This window comes from Bombus huntii, chromosome 12, assembly GCF_024542735.1.
Source record: "Bombus huntii isolate Logan2020A chromosome 12, iyBomHunt1.1, whole genome shotgun sequence".
Taxonomy (NCBI): Eukaryota; Metazoa; Arthropoda; class Insecta; order Hymenoptera; family Apidae; genus Bombus; species Bombus huntii.
In genome coordinates this window covers 9,258,685-9,278,621 of record NC_066249.1, presented here as the reverse complement: position 1 = coordinate 9,278,621, position 19,937 = coordinate 9,258,685, and the positions used below count along the sequence as shown (strand labels likewise).

At 30.6% G+C, this 19,937-nt stretch overlaps 4 protein-coding genes and 1 long non-coding RNA gene across 14 annotated transcripts; 2 read left to right on the top strand and 3 right to left on the bottom strand.

The window, feature by feature from the left end:
• Positions 1-204: 204 nt before the first annotated feature.
• Positions 205-746, bottom strand: LOC126871649 (uncharacterized). The gene is made up of 2 exons (XR_007691706.1): positions 608-746; positions 205-540 (listed from the first exon to the last, which is right to left on the bottom strand). It is a non-coding gene; the product is annotated as an uncharacterized LOC126871649 (long non-coding RNA).
• A 52-nt stretch (positions 747-798) lies between these two features.
• On the top strand, positions 799-2,892 carry LOC126871647 (ribonuclease P protein subunit p30). Of its 2 annotated transcripts, XR_007691705.1 has the most exons (4): positions 799-1,936; positions 2,164-2,311; positions 2,401-2,568; positions 2,772-2,892. XR_007691705.1 is itself a non-coding variant. In XM_050630668.1 (3 exons), the coding sequence occupies exons 1-3, from the start codon at positions 1,349-1,351 to the stop codon at positions 2,502-2,504; spliced, it is 840 nt and encodes a 279-aa protein (XP_050486625.1). In that variant the 5' UTR covers positions 799-1,348; the 3' UTR covers positions 2,505-2,713. The 2 variants fall into 2 exon arrangements, 1 of the variants encoding a protein (XP_050486625.1); XM_050630668.1 differs by lacking the exon at positions 2,772-2,892 and having other exon boundaries at positions 2,401-2,713.
• Positions 2,893-3,025: 133 nt separating this feature from the next.
• On the bottom strand, positions 3,026-7,218 carry LOC126871641 (golgin subfamily A member 2-like). Of its 2 annotated transcripts, XM_050630648.1 has the most exons (12): positions 6,995-7,218; positions 6,587-6,676; positions 6,000-6,437; positions 5,703-5,898; positions 5,297-5,604; positions 5,050-5,226; positions 4,749-4,967; positions 4,463-4,648; positions 4,120-4,371; positions 3,739-4,042; positions 3,456-3,653; positions 3,026-3,283 (listed from the first exon to the last, which is right to left on the bottom strand). In XM_050630648.1, the coding sequence occupies exons 1-12, from the start codon at positions 7,052-7,054 to the stop codon at positions 3,096-3,098; spliced, it is 2,616 nt and encodes an 871-aa protein (XP_050486605.1). In that variant the 5' UTR covers positions 7,055-7,218; the 3' UTR covers positions 3,026-3,095. The 2 variants fall into 2 exon arrangements, with proteins under 2 accessions (XP_050486605.1, XP_050486606.1); XM_050630649.1 differs by lacking the exon at positions 6,587-6,676.
• Positions 7,219-7,541: 323 nt separating this feature from the next.
• On the top strand, positions 7,542-10,614 carry LOC126871643 (probable 26S proteasome non-ATPase regulatory subunit 3). 2 transcript variants are annotated; one of them, XM_050630655.1, is made up of 3 exons: positions 7,542-7,670; positions 8,093-8,918; positions 9,032-10,614. In XM_050630655.1, the coding sequence occupies exons 2-3, from the start codon at positions 8,103-8,105 to the stop codon at positions 9,701-9,703; spliced, it is 1,488 nt and encodes a 495-aa protein (XP_050486612.1). In that variant the 5' UTR covers positions 7,542-7,670; positions 8,093-8,102; the 3' UTR covers positions 9,704-10,614. The 2 variants fall into 2 exon arrangements, with proteins under 2 accessions (XP_050486612.1, XP_050486614.1); XM_050630657.1 differs by having other exon boundaries at positions 7,553-7,670; positions 8,076-8,918.
• Positions 10,197-18,083, bottom strand: LOC126871646 (growth arrest-specific protein 1-like). Of its 7 annotated transcripts, none has more exons than XM_050630664.1 (6): positions 17,673-18,083; positions 17,274-17,410; positions 12,288-12,555; positions 11,598-11,803; positions 11,195-11,487; positions 10,197-11,020 (listed from the first exon to the last, which is right to left on the bottom strand). In XM_050630664.1, the coding sequence occupies exons 2-6, from the start codon at positions 17,363-17,365 to the stop codon at positions 11,016-11,018; spliced, it is 864 nt and encodes a 287-aa protein (XP_050486621.1). In that variant the 5' UTR covers positions 17,366-17,410; positions 17,673-18,083; the 3' UTR covers positions 10,197-11,015. The 7 variants fall into 7 exon arrangements, with proteins under 7 accessions (XP_050486621.1, XP_050486618.1, XP_050486619.1 ...); XM_050630661.1 differs by adding an exon at positions 13,260-13,444 and having other exon boundaries at positions 14,752-18,081; XM_050630662.1 differs by adding an exon at positions 13,260-13,444 and having other exon boundaries at positions 17,130-18,081.
• Positions 18,084-19,937: the final 1,854 nt, after the last annotated feature.

The following is a 19,937-nucleotide window of genomic DNA, read 5'->3' as shown; positions in this document are numbered from 1 at the left end:
ACGGGGTCAGCATAATATCGCCGTTCGAAAAAATGATTCCGGAAGAAGCATTAGACACGCATGCAAACTATGTTATGCAAATAAAGGACGTCGAATGGACGGAACAAAGGTGCAAAAGAATTTGAAGAAAACAACAATTTATTGCCCGAATTGTCCCGACCAACCTCAACTATGTATAGAATGCTTTAAAGTTTTACATTCTAAATCATTTCTTTAACAAACCATTTTCGTATTTTTATTTTATAACAATTCAACTATTATTACAATTAATTATTAATTAACAATTTATTATTATGGAATATCTTTTCAAATGCCTACGACGAACGACAGATACTTTGCTGACACCCGAATACGGGTGTCGTGGCAGTTGTAACGTCAATTTTATCAGAGGCCACCGCGCACCCTCAATTACCCCAGGGATCCACCATAAACTTAAACTTTTTAAGTTTATTATTTCTGTTATCTGTTTATGGATGGTCCTTGAAACAGCCCTTAGGTTGTTATACGTCCTTACTAATTACGGGGAAAGCAGGTAGTTACCTAATGGGAAAAACCCAATACTTGACTAACGAAAAAGCTGATTTTCCCCATAAACAATATTACCTACTAGCCGCGTTGATAGGAGGCTTTCTCCTCCTATCTTCATTTATTAACATGACCTATAACCAACCAATTGGCATCGTGGATCGTTACCCTTACTTTTCCTAACGGAAGTGGTGCAAACAGCGAATCCGCGTTGTTAATGGGTGTCCGCACACCCACACCGAGCTTTCCTCCGTAATGAGACGAGAACACCTAGGGAGAAAATAGACAAAACCATCGAACAGTGAACATCTCTCCAATCAGTGTAAACCTGTGCTGTGCTAGAAAATAAAGACAATAGTTGTGTTACGACTTAGCTATTTTATTTCATAAACTAACCCTTAAATTTACGTGACATAGACAACGTGTTAATGAAGACAATTCATAATTACAATCTGTAATAAATATGGTAATTTAGTGAATAATAAATTGATGTGAATAAATGAAGTTCTTCAAAAAATATTAAATAGCATTTCCTTTCATAGTCAACATTTTTGACAAAAATATTATGATTTTCATAATATGATTTTATTAACCAAAAGATATCGCTTAGTAGTATAATACATATATAAATGTATTTTGTGTCTACATACATAAAAATTCTAGGTTAGGATTAGTCGAAGCACTGTCAAAGAAGTATTGACGAAAAAAATTAGAAGATGTTAATTTCTAAATCATAGCTTCAACCAAACATTATAAATAAATTTACAACATATTTAATTAAAAATAAAGAGCATTTACGGTGTAAATCTAATATTTCATAAAAATGGATATCAGAGAAAGTACAGGATTTTACGATTTATGTGTGAATGTACCAGGGTATCAAACACAAAATCTATATCCTATTTTATCAAAATTATGTGAATATGGATTCAAAACAGTGGCAATAAATACTAATGTGGATGAAAGTGTACTTGGAACAGAGAAAAAGAGGAAAAAAAAGGGTGGTGATAGTGAAACATCACAGGGTATCGTTCTTGAAACAATCGACATTGGAAGTATAAGAAAAGAATTTGACGGAAGATTAAGAATTTTTAGTCGAATTACTTTCTTTTGTTCTGATTTTGCAAAAACGCATATAGTGAATCATTGTTCCAGTTTAAAAAAATTCGATCTATATGCTTTTGCTCCAAAAACACAAAGTGCTTTACAATTTGCATGTACTCAATTAAATGCGGATATAATTACATTAAGGTCGAATGCTACATCGTTTAAACTTAATAAAAAGCTGTATGATCAAGCAATTGAAAGAGGAATACATTTTGAAATACAATATGTAGATCTATTAAATGTTGAATCCAGAAAAAATACTATCCATTATTCTCATCTCTTTCATACATACGGAAAGAGTAAGGTATAGAAATATTTATGTATAAATGAAAATAACCGTTTTTTAACACTACATAGTCGTATATTACAAAACAGCACTAATATAAATATTAATTTATATTAATGCTTAGCCTATAGATAATAATGTTATTAAATATCGAAAGATTTATTGGCAAACGTACAAAGGATATTTCTTTAAAATCCATGTTTAAATAACAAACAAATTTCTAATTAACTATCTTGTTTATTTAGAATGTAATATTATCCAGTGGTGTCAGTGATATCAAGACAATAAGAAATCCTTATGATCTTATAAATTTGGCATGTTTATTGGGTTTGAATGAAGTTCAAGCAAAAGCTTCGATATTACATCAGTGTAAAAGACTTCTGTTAAGAGCAGGTGATGTACTATTGCATGTAAAAGTGCAAATTTTCATGAAAATGGAGATAATATAATATAATTATTAAGTTATTTGTCCTTTTCTTTAGAAAGAAGACGTAGAGGAAAAGCTGCTTTTATTATTGAAGATTGTACAGAAAGAACAAGTATCGCTGACGGAGACTCAAAATTTCTAAAAAAATTGAAAGTATAAGTTGAATTATAATAGATGTCTTTTATTATTTTTTTAAATGGTCAATCGAAAATATGATAAAAGGGTAAATATTACTTTTTACTTTAAATTTACTTACATTGAAATAATAGAATTCTTATAATATATAGGATATAGATATAATAGAAATTAACAATGATAAAAATTTGATTTTTATAAACATGTTAAATAAAGTATTTTTGAATATAAAATTCCATATATTTCTTTATTTAATATATTTAAAATAGAACTAATTTTTACTTTTTGTAGAGAAATATATATTTTCCATTAAGAAGAAAGCAATAAAGCAATGTACGGAAAAAGATAATTACTTAAAAAATACTTTATATATCTTCAACAATTCTTTAAATAATATTTTAGGCTTAAATGATTTTTTCTTTTTTTTTCATACCTTATAGAAAAGAGCAATTGCTTTTGGGGAAAACATTCCTTTTTTCATATCAATCACTTACAAATTGCAATTTTTATGGATTTTACCTTATATACAATTGTTCTACAAATCGTTGTCGATTAAAAATTTTATATTAATGTTCTATACTAAAAAATATATAAGATATATACATAACATATGCTTTATACTGTAAGTAACTTTCCGGAACACCAAGGACATGGATGAAAATTCGGTTCAAACATACAGGAATCTTTACAATCTTTTATCTCTGTCAGAACATCTAGGAGTTCCGAAACACTTTTATTTTCTACTTGTGGATCTATTACTTCCTCTTTTCTTTTTATAGATACAGAATCACTAGAACCCATTGCTGAAAAATAATTTGTTTCGTTAAATTTCGACTAATTAATAATGGTTATATATATATATATATATATAATATAAGTTGGAGTACATGTTAATCTCTTTTGATCAATACAATATCACTTTTATTATGTAAATAAATTTCAGGTAAGATAATTGAAATAGAATATTATAAGTACCTGTTTCAACTTGACATTCTGTTCCATTGGAACGTATGTATTCCTTGCTAAGAAAATCACTAACCAAAACCTTTAATTTATGTAATTGCTCTTGTTGCTGATTTCTCTGTTCAAGTAATTGTCGAAATACCTGTTCTCTTTCTATTGCTCTGTTTTGTAGAACAGCTCTTTGTTTTTGATATAATGTTATATATTCTCCTAAAAATAAAGAAGGGAGATAATTCTATGAATATAAAGATAAAGTTAGAGTGTAAATAATTATTTAAAAACCATCTATTTGTACCTATTGTCTCTGTTTCACTTTGAAGCTGTAAAACGAGATGTTCAAGCTTCTGTTTCTCTTCTGTAAGCTCTGCGACTCGTTCCATTGTTTCTTTAAATCTTTGTTCAAGCTTTTTTACAGGTTCAGATATAATAACATCATTTTCGTTTGAGCTTTCTACATGTACTTTTTCTCCCGATTTTGATACATTATTATTAGCATTCACAGAATGTGAATCAACTTCGGAGATGGAACTGGCTACATTTTTTTCTTTCAATTTCTCCATAAGTGTTTGTTTTTCCTTTTCTAATCTTTCTATAGTGATCTGAAACAGAAATAGAGCAAGAAAAATGTTTAACATCAATGAACGAAATCTTTTAATATAATTAAACAGATAATTACTATAGCATGTTGAAGTTCTCGTTGAAAAGTATCTACATGATGCGATTGAGCTTGATAATGCTGTATTTGATCTGCTATTTGAGCATTTTGAAGTCTTTCTTTTTCAACCTCTTCAAGAATAGCTTCTTTTTCCCTTAATTTTTCTTTCAGTTGTCCCAACTCACTTTCTACGTTATTTAACTGAACGTTTAACTTTCTTCCTATAGAACGCTCCGCTTGAAGTTGTTCAGTTAAATCCAATTTAGCATTACTCTTAAAATTGTATTAAAAATTTATATAGTTTATTTACTCTCATTTACCATATCATTAATAATGTTTTATCAATATTTAATGTTACGCTTACCAAAGAAACAAACGCATTTTCCATATCAGTCAGTTGCTCTTTTAACTGTCGATTTTGCTGAACTGCTCTCGATGCCCCTAACTGTTCACTTTCGAGAGCACTGACTAGTTTTGTTACTTCTGTTCCTTGATTATTTGCATCTCGTAAATCATTTAGATTTTTTGTCAACATTTCAATTTGTGAATCCTAAATATATGGAAGAAAATTTTAATTAATCAATAAATCGATGTAATTTTAAATAACTTTTATTTACTTTCTATAGTAAAAATCAGTACAAAAATGTTACCTTCTCAGATAATAAAATGTGAAGCCTTTCTTGTTCCAATGTAAGTTCATCTATATTTTTCAGCAGATTATCCGTTTCATCTTTACGATCTTGTAAAGATGATAAATTCCCTGCTTTTTCTCTTTCTTGTTGTAATTGTTGCTCAAGCTCTGAAATCCTTTGTATATAACTTTGTTCTCTACGTTGTAAATCTTCTATACCACCTCTTTGTGTTTTTATCTATAAAATGACATTTAATTTTTAGAAAATTTATGATATTTCGTTGCACCTTCGAATTTCATTACAGAGAATATAAAAATACCTCTTCTAATAATTTTGCCTGCTGGGTATCTAATTGTTTAACATAATTCTGGTACTGTTTATTGGCTTCATCCTTTTCAACACTAACAATTTTCAGAGCTTCTTTAGTTTGTGCTAATTCTTGCTCCAAAAGAATTACTGCATGTTTCTCCTCTTCTGTTGTTGTAGCAACTTTCATCTACAAAGGCAAAGAAGTATATGAAAAATGTTTCACATACAGTTAACCAACGATAATGCACATGTATTACCTGTTGTATTCTAAGTTCGCTCAATGAAAGCAACGCTGTTTTTTCTTGAAGTTCTTGTTGAACAGCAATTAATTCTGTTTTCTTCAAATTCAATTTTTGCTTTAATTCTGATGCTTCTAAACTCAAATCCTCTTTTTCTTTCTTCAATTCAAAAAATCTGTTATTAAGAGAATCATATTCACTTTGTAATTGATGAATGTTTTTCCTCAATTCTTCATTATTATTTTTTACAGTAGATATTTCTTTCTCTAATTCAGCTATGCGAATTTGTGAATTTTTTAATTTTCTTGTCATTTCTTCAGATTCCTCTAAAAAATATATTAATTTTTAATTTATTAAGAATTTATAATCACGTACGTACGTGCACACGCCTGCCTGGAATGTCTCATTAATTAAAATAACAAACCTGAACTTTGTCTAATGCTTTGTTGAGCTTGACTAAGAGCAGCAGTAAGTTCTGCTTTTTCTGCTATTAGAATGCCGGTAGTCTGGGTATGAACCTGAAGTTGCTCTTTTAAAGGATCTATTTCTTGTGCCAATTCTATCTGAAATTCTGTTTCTTTTCCTTCTAATTTGGCTTCTAACTCTGAAATCCTGCTACGCTAATCAAATTATTAAAACAATTTTATTTCTGAACTATTTCTTTTTTCAACGTTTAGATCTAGATACTTTCTATAAAATTTACATACATATATACACTTACAGCATTACTAAGCTCAATATGCAATTCATTAACAACTTTTTTCTGCTCTTCCATATAAGGACTTAAAAATTGATTATGATACATTAAATCAGTATCAAGAGATGTTTCTATATGTTCTGACTCATTTGTTAAAACATCTGCAACTGCAGAAGCCATCTCCAAGAGATGTTCTTTTTGTACTTTTGGAAGATCATAAAAATCCACTTTACTCGCTGCTTCTGATGTATTAATTTCTTGTACACTTTCTGTGTTGATAGTTTCTTCTGTAGAATAATGTACTTTATCATGATTTATGGTATTTTCTGAAGTTACCACTGAATTTGTGGATAGTACTTCATCTTTTTGAAATTCTTGAACTATATCATTTTCCACATTTCCTATTGTCGATGCATTAGTTACACCTTCTAAATGTGATGTATCAGTTTCTGCGTTTTGATACTGCAAAATTTAACAAATTAATTAAAAACTTTTCGCATTTTACGACAATTAAAATATAATAAAGATTACAAGGAGAAATGTGATTGCATATGCACATGGATTTAAATAAAAAGATGTAATAATTATTATAATATATAAATTTCTTTCACCTGCAAAGGTAATGAATTGACAGAGTGACGTTTTTGTTTCACAGAATCATCTGGATTATTTTGCATTTTTCTTAATTGAAATTCCCTGAGCTAACAAAAAAAGGAAGTTTTATGAAACATAAGTAACGATAACATTTTTTTATACTAATCTAACTTATGAAATCATAAGGTTTTCCAAATTATTTATTTACGTTTTAAAGCGTAAATATTATGTGAAATTAAAATTCAATAAGCGTCTGACAGCTAACATAACCTAAATATTCAAAGATACAGAAATATAAGAGAATGAATAATTAAAATGTTGCTAGAACTTACGAAGTCCTATAAATATAAGTATAAATTTTTTGTACGTAAATTGAATATTAAAAAAGATACTTATGTAGCTGTCAATACTTCAAAACATTATACCTTTTTCTTAGCGGCCAACAATTTTTCGCTTTTGCTTAAATTCATGTTGACATGTGACATGAAAGCTAATAAGTAAAATCCTTGATTTTATTTTAACACAATTATTTACATCATCATAATTAAAAATATTGTATTATTTGCTACCAAGGTTATCTCATGCCTACTTAATCCACGAATATGATCGTGTACTAATCGCTCTCTTATCCATTGACCTAATTATTTAGTTAGATGGCCAACAGTGATTGAATTATACAAACCAATGAATTACGCTACTTATCAACAATTTATTATAATAAAAAAAGTAAGTAATTTTTCCATATAAAATGTTTAAAATATTAAACACTTATAATGAAAAAAATTTACGATATATATTTATAGATTATATACATTTAATATCAGATAATTTTATATTATGTATACTTTATAGCAAATACAAAGTTTTATACATAAGAAATTGCTTAAATATTAACAATAATTTTAATAATTTTGGTATTATGATAAGTTGCGAAAAAATGAATAATTTATGCGGAGGCGAAAAACCCTAGCTGGAACTTCGTTAAATTTTTCGCTGATGGTTGGATTGGGTTTAAGTACAACTGTGAATTGGTGCGATGAAAACGTAGAATTGCACTTGTATTAGGAATCTTCAGTTTTTCTGCAAAAGTTTAAAGCAAAGGTGAATGTAAAATGTTACTCTTACTTTTCAGTAATTGTTTCTTTTACACGTTACAAGCCTCATATCAAATAACAAAATCATAAAATGTGAAAGATTTATTTAAAGAGAATACCATATTAATTTGACAACAAAGAAGTTTGAATTTGGTTATTAAATTTTTTATTACAAAGTTTAAATCTAGCTTCATATTTTTAGTTTTATATAATACTTTTTATAAATATTGGATAATTTACAAAATTATTTTATTAGAAAATGTGATACAATGAGTTGGATATTATAGGTATATGTACACACACACACACACACACACACACACGCGCGCGCGCGCGCGTACGTCTATATTGAGAAGCTTGTAAAAATTAAATGATATTGTACGTAATAAGATTAGAATATTGTGCTTAACAGAAATCTAATTTCCATAGAGGAACTAAAATGGGTGTACCTACGGCTAAAAATCCTGAAGCTATGGATGTTGAAATAATCTTTGAGGGTCAAAATGGTGATGGAGATGTTTGTGATAAAAAAGATGCTGATCTTCAAACAATATATGATATACGCGAGCATGCTCGTCAAATAGAAAAAGCTGTACAAAGCAAAGAACCACGTTTTATTTTAAGAGCTTTGCGTACGCTACCTAATACACGTCGCAGATTAAACTCGAACGTCCTGCGTGGAGTAATTCTAAGTTTTTATCCTAAACCATGTGCCGAACGTGATGCATTACTGTCATGGTTAGAAGACTCTGCTGAATTTGAAGAAACGCAGAAACTTCGCATCTCCACCATAACTCCACTACCTGAAATTGATACTTACATTCATTTACTAGTTCTCGTACGTTTAATTGATGCTGGAAAACACGAAGAATCCGTTCAATGCTCTGAGGCATTGTTGCAAAAAATTATTGCTCAAAATAGACGTACAATTGACCTGATTGCTGCCAAATGTTATTTCTATTATTCAAGGGCATATGAATTAATTGGGAGACTGGATAAAATTCGCGGAATATTGCACTTGAGATTGAGAACGGCAACGCTTAGAAATGACTTTGAAGGACAGGCTGTATTAATTAATTGTTTATTACGGAACTATTTACATTATAATTTGTATGATCAGGCAGATAAACTTGTACTGAAATCAACTTTCCCAGAATCTGCCAGCAATAACGAATGGGCTAGATTTTTATATTATTTGGGACGCATCAAAGCTGCTAGATTAGAATATTCTGCTGCACATAAGTATTTAGTACAGGTAAGTCGACATTCTTCTTAATATATAAATTTCAAATCAAAATGTTATCAGAAGAAATAAAATTCCGAATAAAAATTGTGTAATTTAAAATTAATGTTTTATCTTTCTTACAGGCTCTTAGAAAAGCTCCACAAAGTACTGCAGTAGGTTTCCGTCAAACAGTGCAAAAACTGGCTGTAACTGTGGAACTTTTACTTGGAGATATTCCAGAACGTCAAACTTTCAGACAAGCTGCTATGCGTCGTGCATTAGCTCCATATTTCCAACTGACTCAGGCTGTGCGTTTAGGAAATCTTCAACGTTTTGGGGAAGTTTTAGAAAACTTTGGCCCACAATTTAGAGCCGATCATACATTTACTTTAATCCTGAGATTGAGGCACAATGTTATTAAAACTGCAATTAGGTCAATTGGACTGTCCTATTCCCGAATTTCTCCCACAGATATTGCAAAGAAGCTTGGTTTGGATTCTAGTGTCGATGCTGAATTTATTGTTGCTAAAGCTATTAGAGATGGTGTAATCGAAGCTACCTTAGAACCAGAAAATGGATACATGCGTAGCAAAGAAACTACGGATATTTATTGTACTAAAGAACCATTACTCGCGTTTCATCAAAGAATTACTTTTTGTTTAGACTTACACAATCAAAGTGTTAAGGCTATGAGGTATCCTCCAAAGTCCTATGGTAAAGATCTTGAATCGGCTGAAGAACGTAGAGAAAGAGAACAACAAGATTTAGAGCTTGCTAAGGAAATGGCAGAAGAAGATGATGACGGATTTCCTTAGATTGTTTATTTTTTCGATACATTTAATTAATAAAATGATCCAATAAAATCATGAAAGACGCTTCTTCATGTTACACTTTCTTATATTTAATATCAGGTACACGAAAATTTTGTTCTCATATTGCGAAATTAAAAACTTTCAATATACACAGAAAAATATTGTATAAAAGCGTCGTACTTTTTATAAGAACAAATAAGCAATGAAAGTAAGTTTCAAGAACACAAGATTGTAAATACATTTATTAATATTTCAAAGTTAATGAGATATAAATCTACTCCTTGTCATAATATCAATTAAATATTATACAATAAAATAAATACTAGATAATATTAAAGTGAAATATTTGAAATATTTGAACTCCATAAATTATAATAAAATTGCAGACAATTTATATTTAGTAAATTTTTTGTAGCACATCATTTTGTATAACCTTCGTTTTCTTATTTATTTACTCGGTAACTTTTCATGTAATTAGAATACAAACTGTAGAAACTTCGAACTTCAATTATGCTTTTATTAACGATGTTTTAACAAATCATCATTATTAGATATAAAAACAAATATCTAAAAATAGTATAAAAACATTTACACACGCTCAAACACGCATAAATATAACAATATACCGTACGTATCCGGAAAATTTGTTGTTCTTAAAGAACATTATTCTCTTTACATTAATTTCACTTCGGTCCTTCTTTTCGGAAAACAATTTACGACAGAATTGTTTTATTATCTTCATATTTTCTTAGTAGAATAAATGTTAATAATCATATTTTTTCCAAAATAAATGTAATATATTTGCGTTGGAGGTCCTTTTAAGGAAATATTTTTCTACAAGAGAAGAATTTTCGAGAATATAAATCTGGTAAAAAAAAGAGAGAGAGAGAGAGAGAGAGAGAGAGAGAGAGAGAGAGAGAGAGGGAAAAACAATGTTCGCGTATTTCGGTATGTAGATATTTACATAATTATATCTTCATAAATAAAACTGATTTATAACTAAATACTTGCAACGAATTATTCAATTATAGATACTATAATACAATCACTATACAATATTTTTACTGTACAAGGCTTCTTCCTCTCCGTTTTTTCCATTTGTGCAAATTTGATAATAAACCCATGGAAAAATATTTCGTAAGTTATGCATTCGTTGGTCATGCTGTTAAATTATTTATCATATTGAAAAAGTAATCCACTAATACCAGTATCAAATTGTTCAAATATTGATTAAGAATGTTGATAAAGATCTTTGGTTATTGGTTTCATGGAATACTGTTGCTTTTTGGAGATCTTTCTGGATTCTTTCTAATCATCAGTCTGAAAAAATAGAATTTTCGATAAATTAAAATGAAATATTTAAACTCAATTTTTCAAAGTATCACAATCTATAAATTTAGATGCTTATGTTATTTGTAAAATAATCAAAATTTATTTTATGTGCAGTAGTATATATTTCAAAGTGAGAAAGTATAATATAACGAGTAATCTTGCCTTGTCTCGCTTTAAGTATGTGATAAATCAATAAAGAAAGTAAAAGTAATTCTCTGTCCATTAATATTTGAACACCGTTTCCTCTAAGACTCATGTTTGGTGTTAGAAATTCACTTTCCCTATCATCCTCGACATTAACATCACGGTAACCATGATGTGTTTTTCCAAAACATAAAAGATTCATATTTCTATGAATTCCTTTGCAATCGTATTCTTCAAAACCATCACACTGACATGTATTCAATTTTGCAGCCTTTTCTTGTCTTGTTAAGATATTTATCGAATTTCTACATCTAAAATATTTGCCTTAAGAAGTCATTTGTGTATTACATAAATTATTTTGTAACTTCGTATCACATATTCTTTAGACTTTATTTATTTTCGTATTAAAAAACATATTTACCGTCTAGTACACTTTCGTCCTTGAAACATACTCTTGCAATATTTATTGTAATATGTAAGCGCAGTTTGGCAAAGAGCGTCTGCATTACAAATCCAAGTTGCTATTCTGCAGGACACCCTTGTCCTATTCATTGCCATTGTTACAGACGATCTACATATTTCTACTCTTTGTTTCGACTCCGAACATAATTCATCCTCACATTCACACTAAGTAACAAAAACAAGATATAAATATTCATTAAAAAATTGTATCCTCCATATAAACAAAGTGCACACAAATAAAATTTAAATAGACGTAATGATACAACTTGAAGATCAAGAAATTTACAATAATAATACAAGGAATAAATTTATTAATTTGAATTAAATTCGGTATCTTGAAATGGCTTAACCTTTATTATTAAAAAGAAAGAACAAAAAACAAAGAAAGAAAAAAGTAACCTAACATATCGTTTATAAACATATTATATATATATATATATATATATATATATATATATTGTTTATAAATATTTGTATATGTTTTTGAATTTGTGTTACAAATTGTTATGCTTATAAAAGATTTGCGTAGAATAAAATATTAGTTTAAAATATTCGTTGTTAGTGTTGTATCGTTGAATATTTACATTGATATTAATCAGAATAAACAATATTTATTTTTTATCAAAAGCAGAGATAATATAATAAGTACTGTCATAAGTTCTTTGCCCTCATCGGTGCTTGTAAGAGCAATAAGGGCATGTTGGCAGGTTTCGGAACAATCATTCCCTTGGAGAACGGGTGCACAACCCGTGAGATAATGTTGCAGAGCTGCGCCACAGCCTGTTCTGAAGGCGCATTTTAATTTTGCTTCCTCACACTTCATTATCGAACTTTTCGCTGTATTCCACATTACTGTATTAAACAACATCACACTCATCAGGAGTATGCTCGATTGATCGAACCAACGTGACATCTTTCTAAAACAGTTGTAAATTTATACAGGTTTAATTTCAAGGATTTAAAGAATCTGTAACACTTCCATATGAATTTATAAATAACAATAAAATGTAGCTACAGAAAGTTCGCAATTAATGTAATTTAATTCCGCATTATGATATCTATGTATGTATATATGCGGCTAATATTTTCATCGGCCACTTTGTACCGTTCTGTTGTCTCAGTAACTTAATAGCGTATATGTACGATTATCGGGCGTTTCAAATGAATGCTTCACATGCTGTCTTAGCATATACATATTACTTTCTTTTATTTTTTATTTGATCGTTGATAGGGGAAGGAGGGTAAGACGGTATATGTAGCTAAGAAGAAATGTAAAGAAAATCGAATATGTTTTTCATATAACATTTATTGAAGTACTTTTACATCCGATATATATTCACTGTTAAATTCATACAAAGTCTGATATTATAAAAATTAAAAAAATCTATAATCATTGTTTTTTTTTATCAATTGTATGTTATCTAATGATATTCTATTAATTATAGTTGAAATATAATTTATTAAATATGTTTTAGAATAACTGAAGGTAGACAACTTTTATTTTCTTATACTTCTAGTTCATTTGGAGCTATTCTCGAACTTTCGTTTCATTTCCTTTTTTTTTTTTTTTTTTTTTTTTTTTTTGTAGATGCTTTCTTAGACTGAATGAAGTAGTTCTTGCCTATACGGCGAAGAAGTTAAAATTTCTGTTTTCCATGTTGATTGCTTCTCTTCCGTTTTTAGTCGACCGTTACCTCTGGGATGACCATGGCATAACGTCTCTTGGTCGGACATTGTTGACAAAATTCACTCACTCACTTATCCAGTCCCATCTTGCTCCATAACATGCTGATACTTTACGTGTCTCTTTATAAAATAACAAACTATTTTATACCAAAAATTCTACGTTTGTGAAAGAATAACTTATAAAGTATATGAATTTGCCATTTTCAGATCAACGAGAAATATGCATAACTGCACAAAACGCTACTGCAAGGTTTATGTATGCTTATGACAAAATTAGAAAAATTGGAATAAATTGCGTTGTAATTTATGACACGTGTAATCTTTCACGTCGAAATTTTCATACTGATATTTACTCCTGCTGATGACCTCTTTGTTTTCATTTTGTGTGCACGGTAATACATATGCACAGTTTCTTGTAAACAACAATTTTCCATCTTGCCCTATCTTCCCCTATGATACAACAGTGATAAAATGCACAAAGAACACTTGTATGTGTTATAAAAGTTCCACCCAAACCTTATTGTTTATATTTATTAATTTGTTATCAATTAGTGTTATAATTGTAGATTAACTAAAATAGTCTGTTCGTATTTTTTTAATATTATAGATTGCTTTAAAGAAACGAAGAAACGAAGTGAATAATAATTTTATCTTGTCTACGTGTTTATTGTCATTATAGATTTGTAGCAGTTATAGCATTAGATGTGCGTAACTTGCATTTTCAGCATTGTGCTCGGTGCCAAGTATATATTTGCAGATTCTTGTAACGGATGCATAACAGGAAGAGATATTCCATGGTGTTCTTAAAATAAGTCGGATCTCTGTTTGTCATTCGAGTTAATAGGAAAGCTTTTGCTACTCAACTTAAGGAATCATAAATGCCACTACGAAATGATATCCGTAATTTCAACCCTTTAAATATTAGAAGTTTTTTTTCTTATATCTATAATTTGAAAACATCAAGACGTTTGACGTCTTAATAATCTGAAAGAATCAAGAAATCTAAAAATTCTAAGCGGTAATTTTCGGGAGATTCGGTAATTTTATTCTCATTGCTTATCAAATATTTGAAAATCGATATTATTTTTATTTTATTCGCCTTTTCTGCAGCAAGTATCGCTGTAGTTATGTATTAAAATATCTATCATTTATGTAAACGAAAGTTAGTATTCTTATCTCTCAAAATTTCTAATCACATTTTATATTTACTTGAATTAGTATCAGCAAATAATAGAAAATGTGACTTAAAAAAAGAAAAACGTTCCAAAGTTTTGTTCTTCCTTCAATCGCAGAAACTCGCGTCGTCTTTTTACTTTAGAACTCTGGTAAAGTTACTAATCGCGATTGTGTTGGAAAATAATACTCTCGTCTTGTACAAGCAATCGTGAAGGTGGTAGAATAACATCCTGTCGATTGTTTACTCATACCTAGTCTGTAATTAGCCAAGTATACTTGACAAAATTTCAAATTAGATTTTCTCGAAAACGAAGTCTCATATTTTTTCACGTAGAATCACTCTATCGCCGATTACATCACACTCGCTGGGACACACTGTACACAAATCTATGTGTTTTAATTTTCAATGTATCCAATCAATCAGTAGAGAAGACAGAAAGGACCACTGTTAGAAGTTCTACCAGAACAACGCAGTTGAATGTTCTCCAACTTTACTACTCTGCCTCCCTCCCTCTCTCCCTCTCTCTCTCTCTCTCTCTCTCTACTATTCTCAACTGTTACCAGTAAAAAAGCAGAGTACAGCAAAGAGAAGGGGATGAAAGAGAGCACGTGCGGGAGCGCGCATACATAGTGAGAGAAAGAGAGGGGGTAGATTCTACCTGTGAGCGCTTCATTGCCAGCGCTAGTGCCGATGCTGTTGCGCACCAGCCCCAAAATGGACCACCAAGACGTTGCAGACGTGGCAACGAGGGACAGATGGCCAGCCCTATAGACCTTCAGTGATCATCAACTTTACTTTACACTCAAGTTTAAATCTCGTTTCGAATGAAACACGCACCAAGGGAAAGAGATGTTGAAACAGTTACAATTAGGGTACATGGTAATTTAATCGTTGCTCTTGGGAATATTCAATCAATGCTTATGATTCTGGTGATCTCATTCGATTAAGCCGTTAAGTCGATGGTGATCGTGACGATATTCAGAAGAGATTTGTTCCACACTAAGAAATAATGCTTAAACAAATACAGGTTACGAGGCGCAACTATTCATACGAGATAGAATACTGTTCAACACTTATCAATGACTGGCATTATTAGGATTATTAAAATGATCAAAATAATCAATTGTTTTCTTTAGAGAGATTTGATAGATCTGCAGTAGCGCATTTCGAAGAATTTTCTTTGACTCTTTATAGACAATATCAACTTATCTCTTCCTTTGTATTATGTATATTTTCATATATACTTCCACTTTGTTTTCTTCGGTGCAAATATAATATTTTAGTCATCGTCAATTTTAACGTTAAATGATAATTGATTGTCTTTATGAAAAAAAAAAAAAAAAAAAAAGTAAAAAAATAAGATTTGGTCGGTAATTATATATTGCCGAGTTCTTTTTACAAATTTCCTACTCTTTAAAATCAAGTTCAACGTTTGCTATAACGAAAGCCGTATTTTAGATATATAATTTATTCTAAGTAAATAGAAATACAATCTTTTGTTTAATAAATACAATTATGTGTATTAGTATATTATAACACATTATGTATATTAATTATTATATTATATTATATCATATTATATTAGCTTAATAAAGACGCATACCTTCCTTTTTCTTTTCTTTTATCAGTAATCACATTCAGTGCATTCAGAAGCGTAATGTATACATTGTTACATACTTGTGCAAAATTATCAATCTATATCGATGTTTTAATCGGCGCGGTTAGTTTAGTAGAGAACAAAAGTTAAATTATAAAATCACATTAACATGACAATCGTAAACTATAATTATACTTTTATTTGTTTTCTATAATTAATTATATTAAGAATGCAGATTGTTGTGATTTTCTCAAATTTATTTTTGTCAATGTTTTGGCTAATAAATATATTATTGCATATGTAGTGACGATTGTTATATTATCTGGTAAAATATTAATACAGAATATTCAATGAAAAATTTTATTTCATTATAAATTCTTAGCTATGTTGTTTATTGAAAAATATTTCTTTATTAATTTATAGATATACTTTTATTTATTTTGTATTTAAATTATGTATTACTCGATATTATATTATTCACGACTCTTAAAATATGATACCAAGTAAATATTAAATATGAATATGATATGAATTTAGTTAGTTGACATCTCTATAAAGATGCAAATTATAATGATACTTTCTTACCAATTTAATGGATTTACTTTAAGTTAAGTTGTGTTTTGTATTTTTAAAGAATTAAAATATTGTCGTCTATTACGAACTGTAATAAAATGCAACGTACAGAAACAATCAACATTACAATTTAAATTTCATCTCTTACTGGCGATAATCAATTTTAACATTAATCTTGTTTATATTTGATATCTGTCATCAAAATAAAAATGCTTTTTTAGTATTTCCAGCATCAACAACTTTATTAAATACTAAAAACTTCAAAGAATTTTATCAAATACATAAAATGAAAGTTTAATTAATCTATCGTGTATTCGCTTTTAGAGATTGAATAAACAAACAAGCATCGATATATATCTACATAAAGAATTACTGAGAAATGTCTTTATAAACACATTCGATACGTAGGAAATAATATTGTTTACTAAGATAATACAAACAGATATTAAGGTACAAACCTTACAAACAATCACATTGTTTTAGTAGCCTAGAGAGATGAAAATATAGGATCCCAGATACAATCTAATCCACCAATGAAAACTGCGATTCCGTGTCAAGAATTATAACGCACTATACGGAAAGAGAAGAAAATAGAAACTCACAAACGCACGGTCACCGAGACACTAGATTGAGTTGTGACGGCCTGCCCCGCTGCGCCGAGAAGCTGCGCGCGTCGCTCTTTTCCCCCCACCATTGGTTACTGGCCCGGGACCGAAAGGATTACCGATAGATTTAAGCCCTGATTAAAACCAAAAGTTTGAACACTGTCATAAATAAATTTCATGTCAAGGAATTTCTTACCTTACGAAATTTGTAAACTATGCGATTCATGCTGAAATAAGAGATGAAATTTTCTAGACTGTTTAGTAAAATAACAAAAAGTCAACAGGTTTCTAGCTAGAATTAGAAAATTCTAAGAAATTCTACGAAATTATGAAAAGTTATAATTTTTCTGGAAATAGAAGGAAAAATATTATTATATATCCGATAGTTTACTATACCTTCATAATGACTGTATGCTATTTATCAAATATAATTTTGATATTTGATAAGAGTTTATAATTTCAGGAGTTTTGTTTTCATTTCGAGGATAGTTCACAGCCATTGCTAGCTCTATCCTCCACCCACAGGGGTCCAAGATGCCCCAACCTGCTTGGCTGATTGAGACACCAGCCTGGTTCCAACACTGCTCTCTTCACCCCCGTCCTCGCCGGTACCCTTCACAGAACGACGTTGAACAGTCCGGCATTTAGATGCGTTCCGTTCTTTCTTACATTTCTTCTTCCAGTGCCGACCTTCCATCGGGCTTCCTTTCAGGCCCCTTACTACTTCTATTCCCTACCACGAGCGTTCACCGGGCTGCTGTGACTCTCAACTCAATTTCACTCCTTTAAACGAAGAGCTGTGGACAGCGAAGGAGATTAGCCGTTTGAGTACAAATTGTACCGGTTAATCGATTCTGCAGAGAGAGAGAGAGAGAGAGAGAGAGAGAGAGAGAGAGAGAGAGAGAGAGAGAGAGAGAAGGAGCCCAGGAGGAAACGAAATCGCGGAACACGATACGACGACATTCTGCCTATTACGTGTTATTAAATCATATATGAAATTATGAAAACTGTATTTCTTGCCCTTATTTCTTCGCATGATTTTAGTACTGGATAAGAACAAACAAATTGTTATTCATGCACATATTTTGTAGGTTTCTCTGTACGAGGGACTGTTTCATGCGTTATCTTTTTAATTGAAGTGTAAAATGTTAAGTGGACGAGGAGATTAAACGAGATGATATTTGTTCTTGGATTAACGAGTCAGCAAGAGGCGCGCGTGTCTCAGTTTACTTAGGATATCATAATTAAACGATTCCGTTTTCGTTTACTCAGGATCGATGTTCTCTGTCAATACCCTCGTAAGTTTTGCCGAACGAGGTAAAAAATCCTACTCGGTTCTCAATCTGTTCATCAATTTGTTTGCTCGTTCTCTTTTTTATGGCACTCGATACAGGCGAATCAGAAGAAATTCATAACAACGTGCTCCGACGTGAATTACGAGGATTGAAATTTCAGTCTGATCAAAGTAAGATAGCCATCGAAATCAACTTCCTGTAATTCAGGGCATACGATGGGAGATGTAGATCAGGAAATTCTGATGCGGCACGGACGATTTATGCTAGAATGGAGGAAATAGATCGTCTGATATAAAACGGAGATACGAGAACGATAGCTCGCGTAACAGGATGATATAAATTTATCTGAACAAGCGAATGTTAGTTACTTCGTCCTATGTAAATACTTTGGTAACAACATTGAATCTAATTGACAATCTAGGCACTTTAATTTGCTATATAATAAACGGGAGCCATTCGGGGCACAAGTAGCTAATAAATTTACAAAATTTGATATTTGGCGTGAAATTAAAAAAATCATCGTTTTACTTTCTTTCTCGCAAACTTAACGTAAGGATGTATGAGATATTCGTTAAAAAAATGTTTAGGAAAGACTCCATTATCCTAAAAAATATAAAAAATACTCAAAGTGAAGTATATCTTCTTTACAATATTTAATGTGTAAGTTCAGTTTCGTTGGTTATGTTGATGAAAATGTAAATCGATATAATAGACCGTAGTCTATTTAAGACGTAGGAACAACTTGTCGACTGAACAAGCATAACAAGTATCAGATCGAGACCTACTAAACACATGCCTATATTCATGATTAGTGTGGATGTGTAATTGCGATGGAATACATTACAATGTCTAGAAAGAACAAACTCTGAACAGTATTTTAACTTTGAGAGCAGCGCACGAAGGTTCGGCATGACGGTTTTTCTTCTCTATCCGTCCCTCTCGTTTTCTGCCTCTGTTTGCCTCTCCCTCTCTCGGTCTTTTTTCTCCCTTTCCTTCTTGCTGTCAGTTTCTCTCGATGGTCTTTTTGATCTTCTCGAAGCAATTGTCCCAAGCGAGAACCCGGTCGAGGCAATAACGACCGCAGGCCCGGCCTATCCTGTACCTTCTGACGTCTTAATAAAGCAATCGTCCGATTTCTCGAAACCCTCCTCCTTCTTTTGCTCCGAGCCACGCTCCGAAGGCCTTCGAAAGAACACTCTTTGCTTCGTCCAACATCATCAGTGTGATTTACAGGCTGTTTTTGCATATTTCAAATATTTTGCACATTATACAATTTCTCGTTTAACAAATTAATTAATATCTTTTTACACAATTTCAATCTCCAATGCTTTCTGCTCCAAGTACAGCTTGACTATTTCGAATAAGG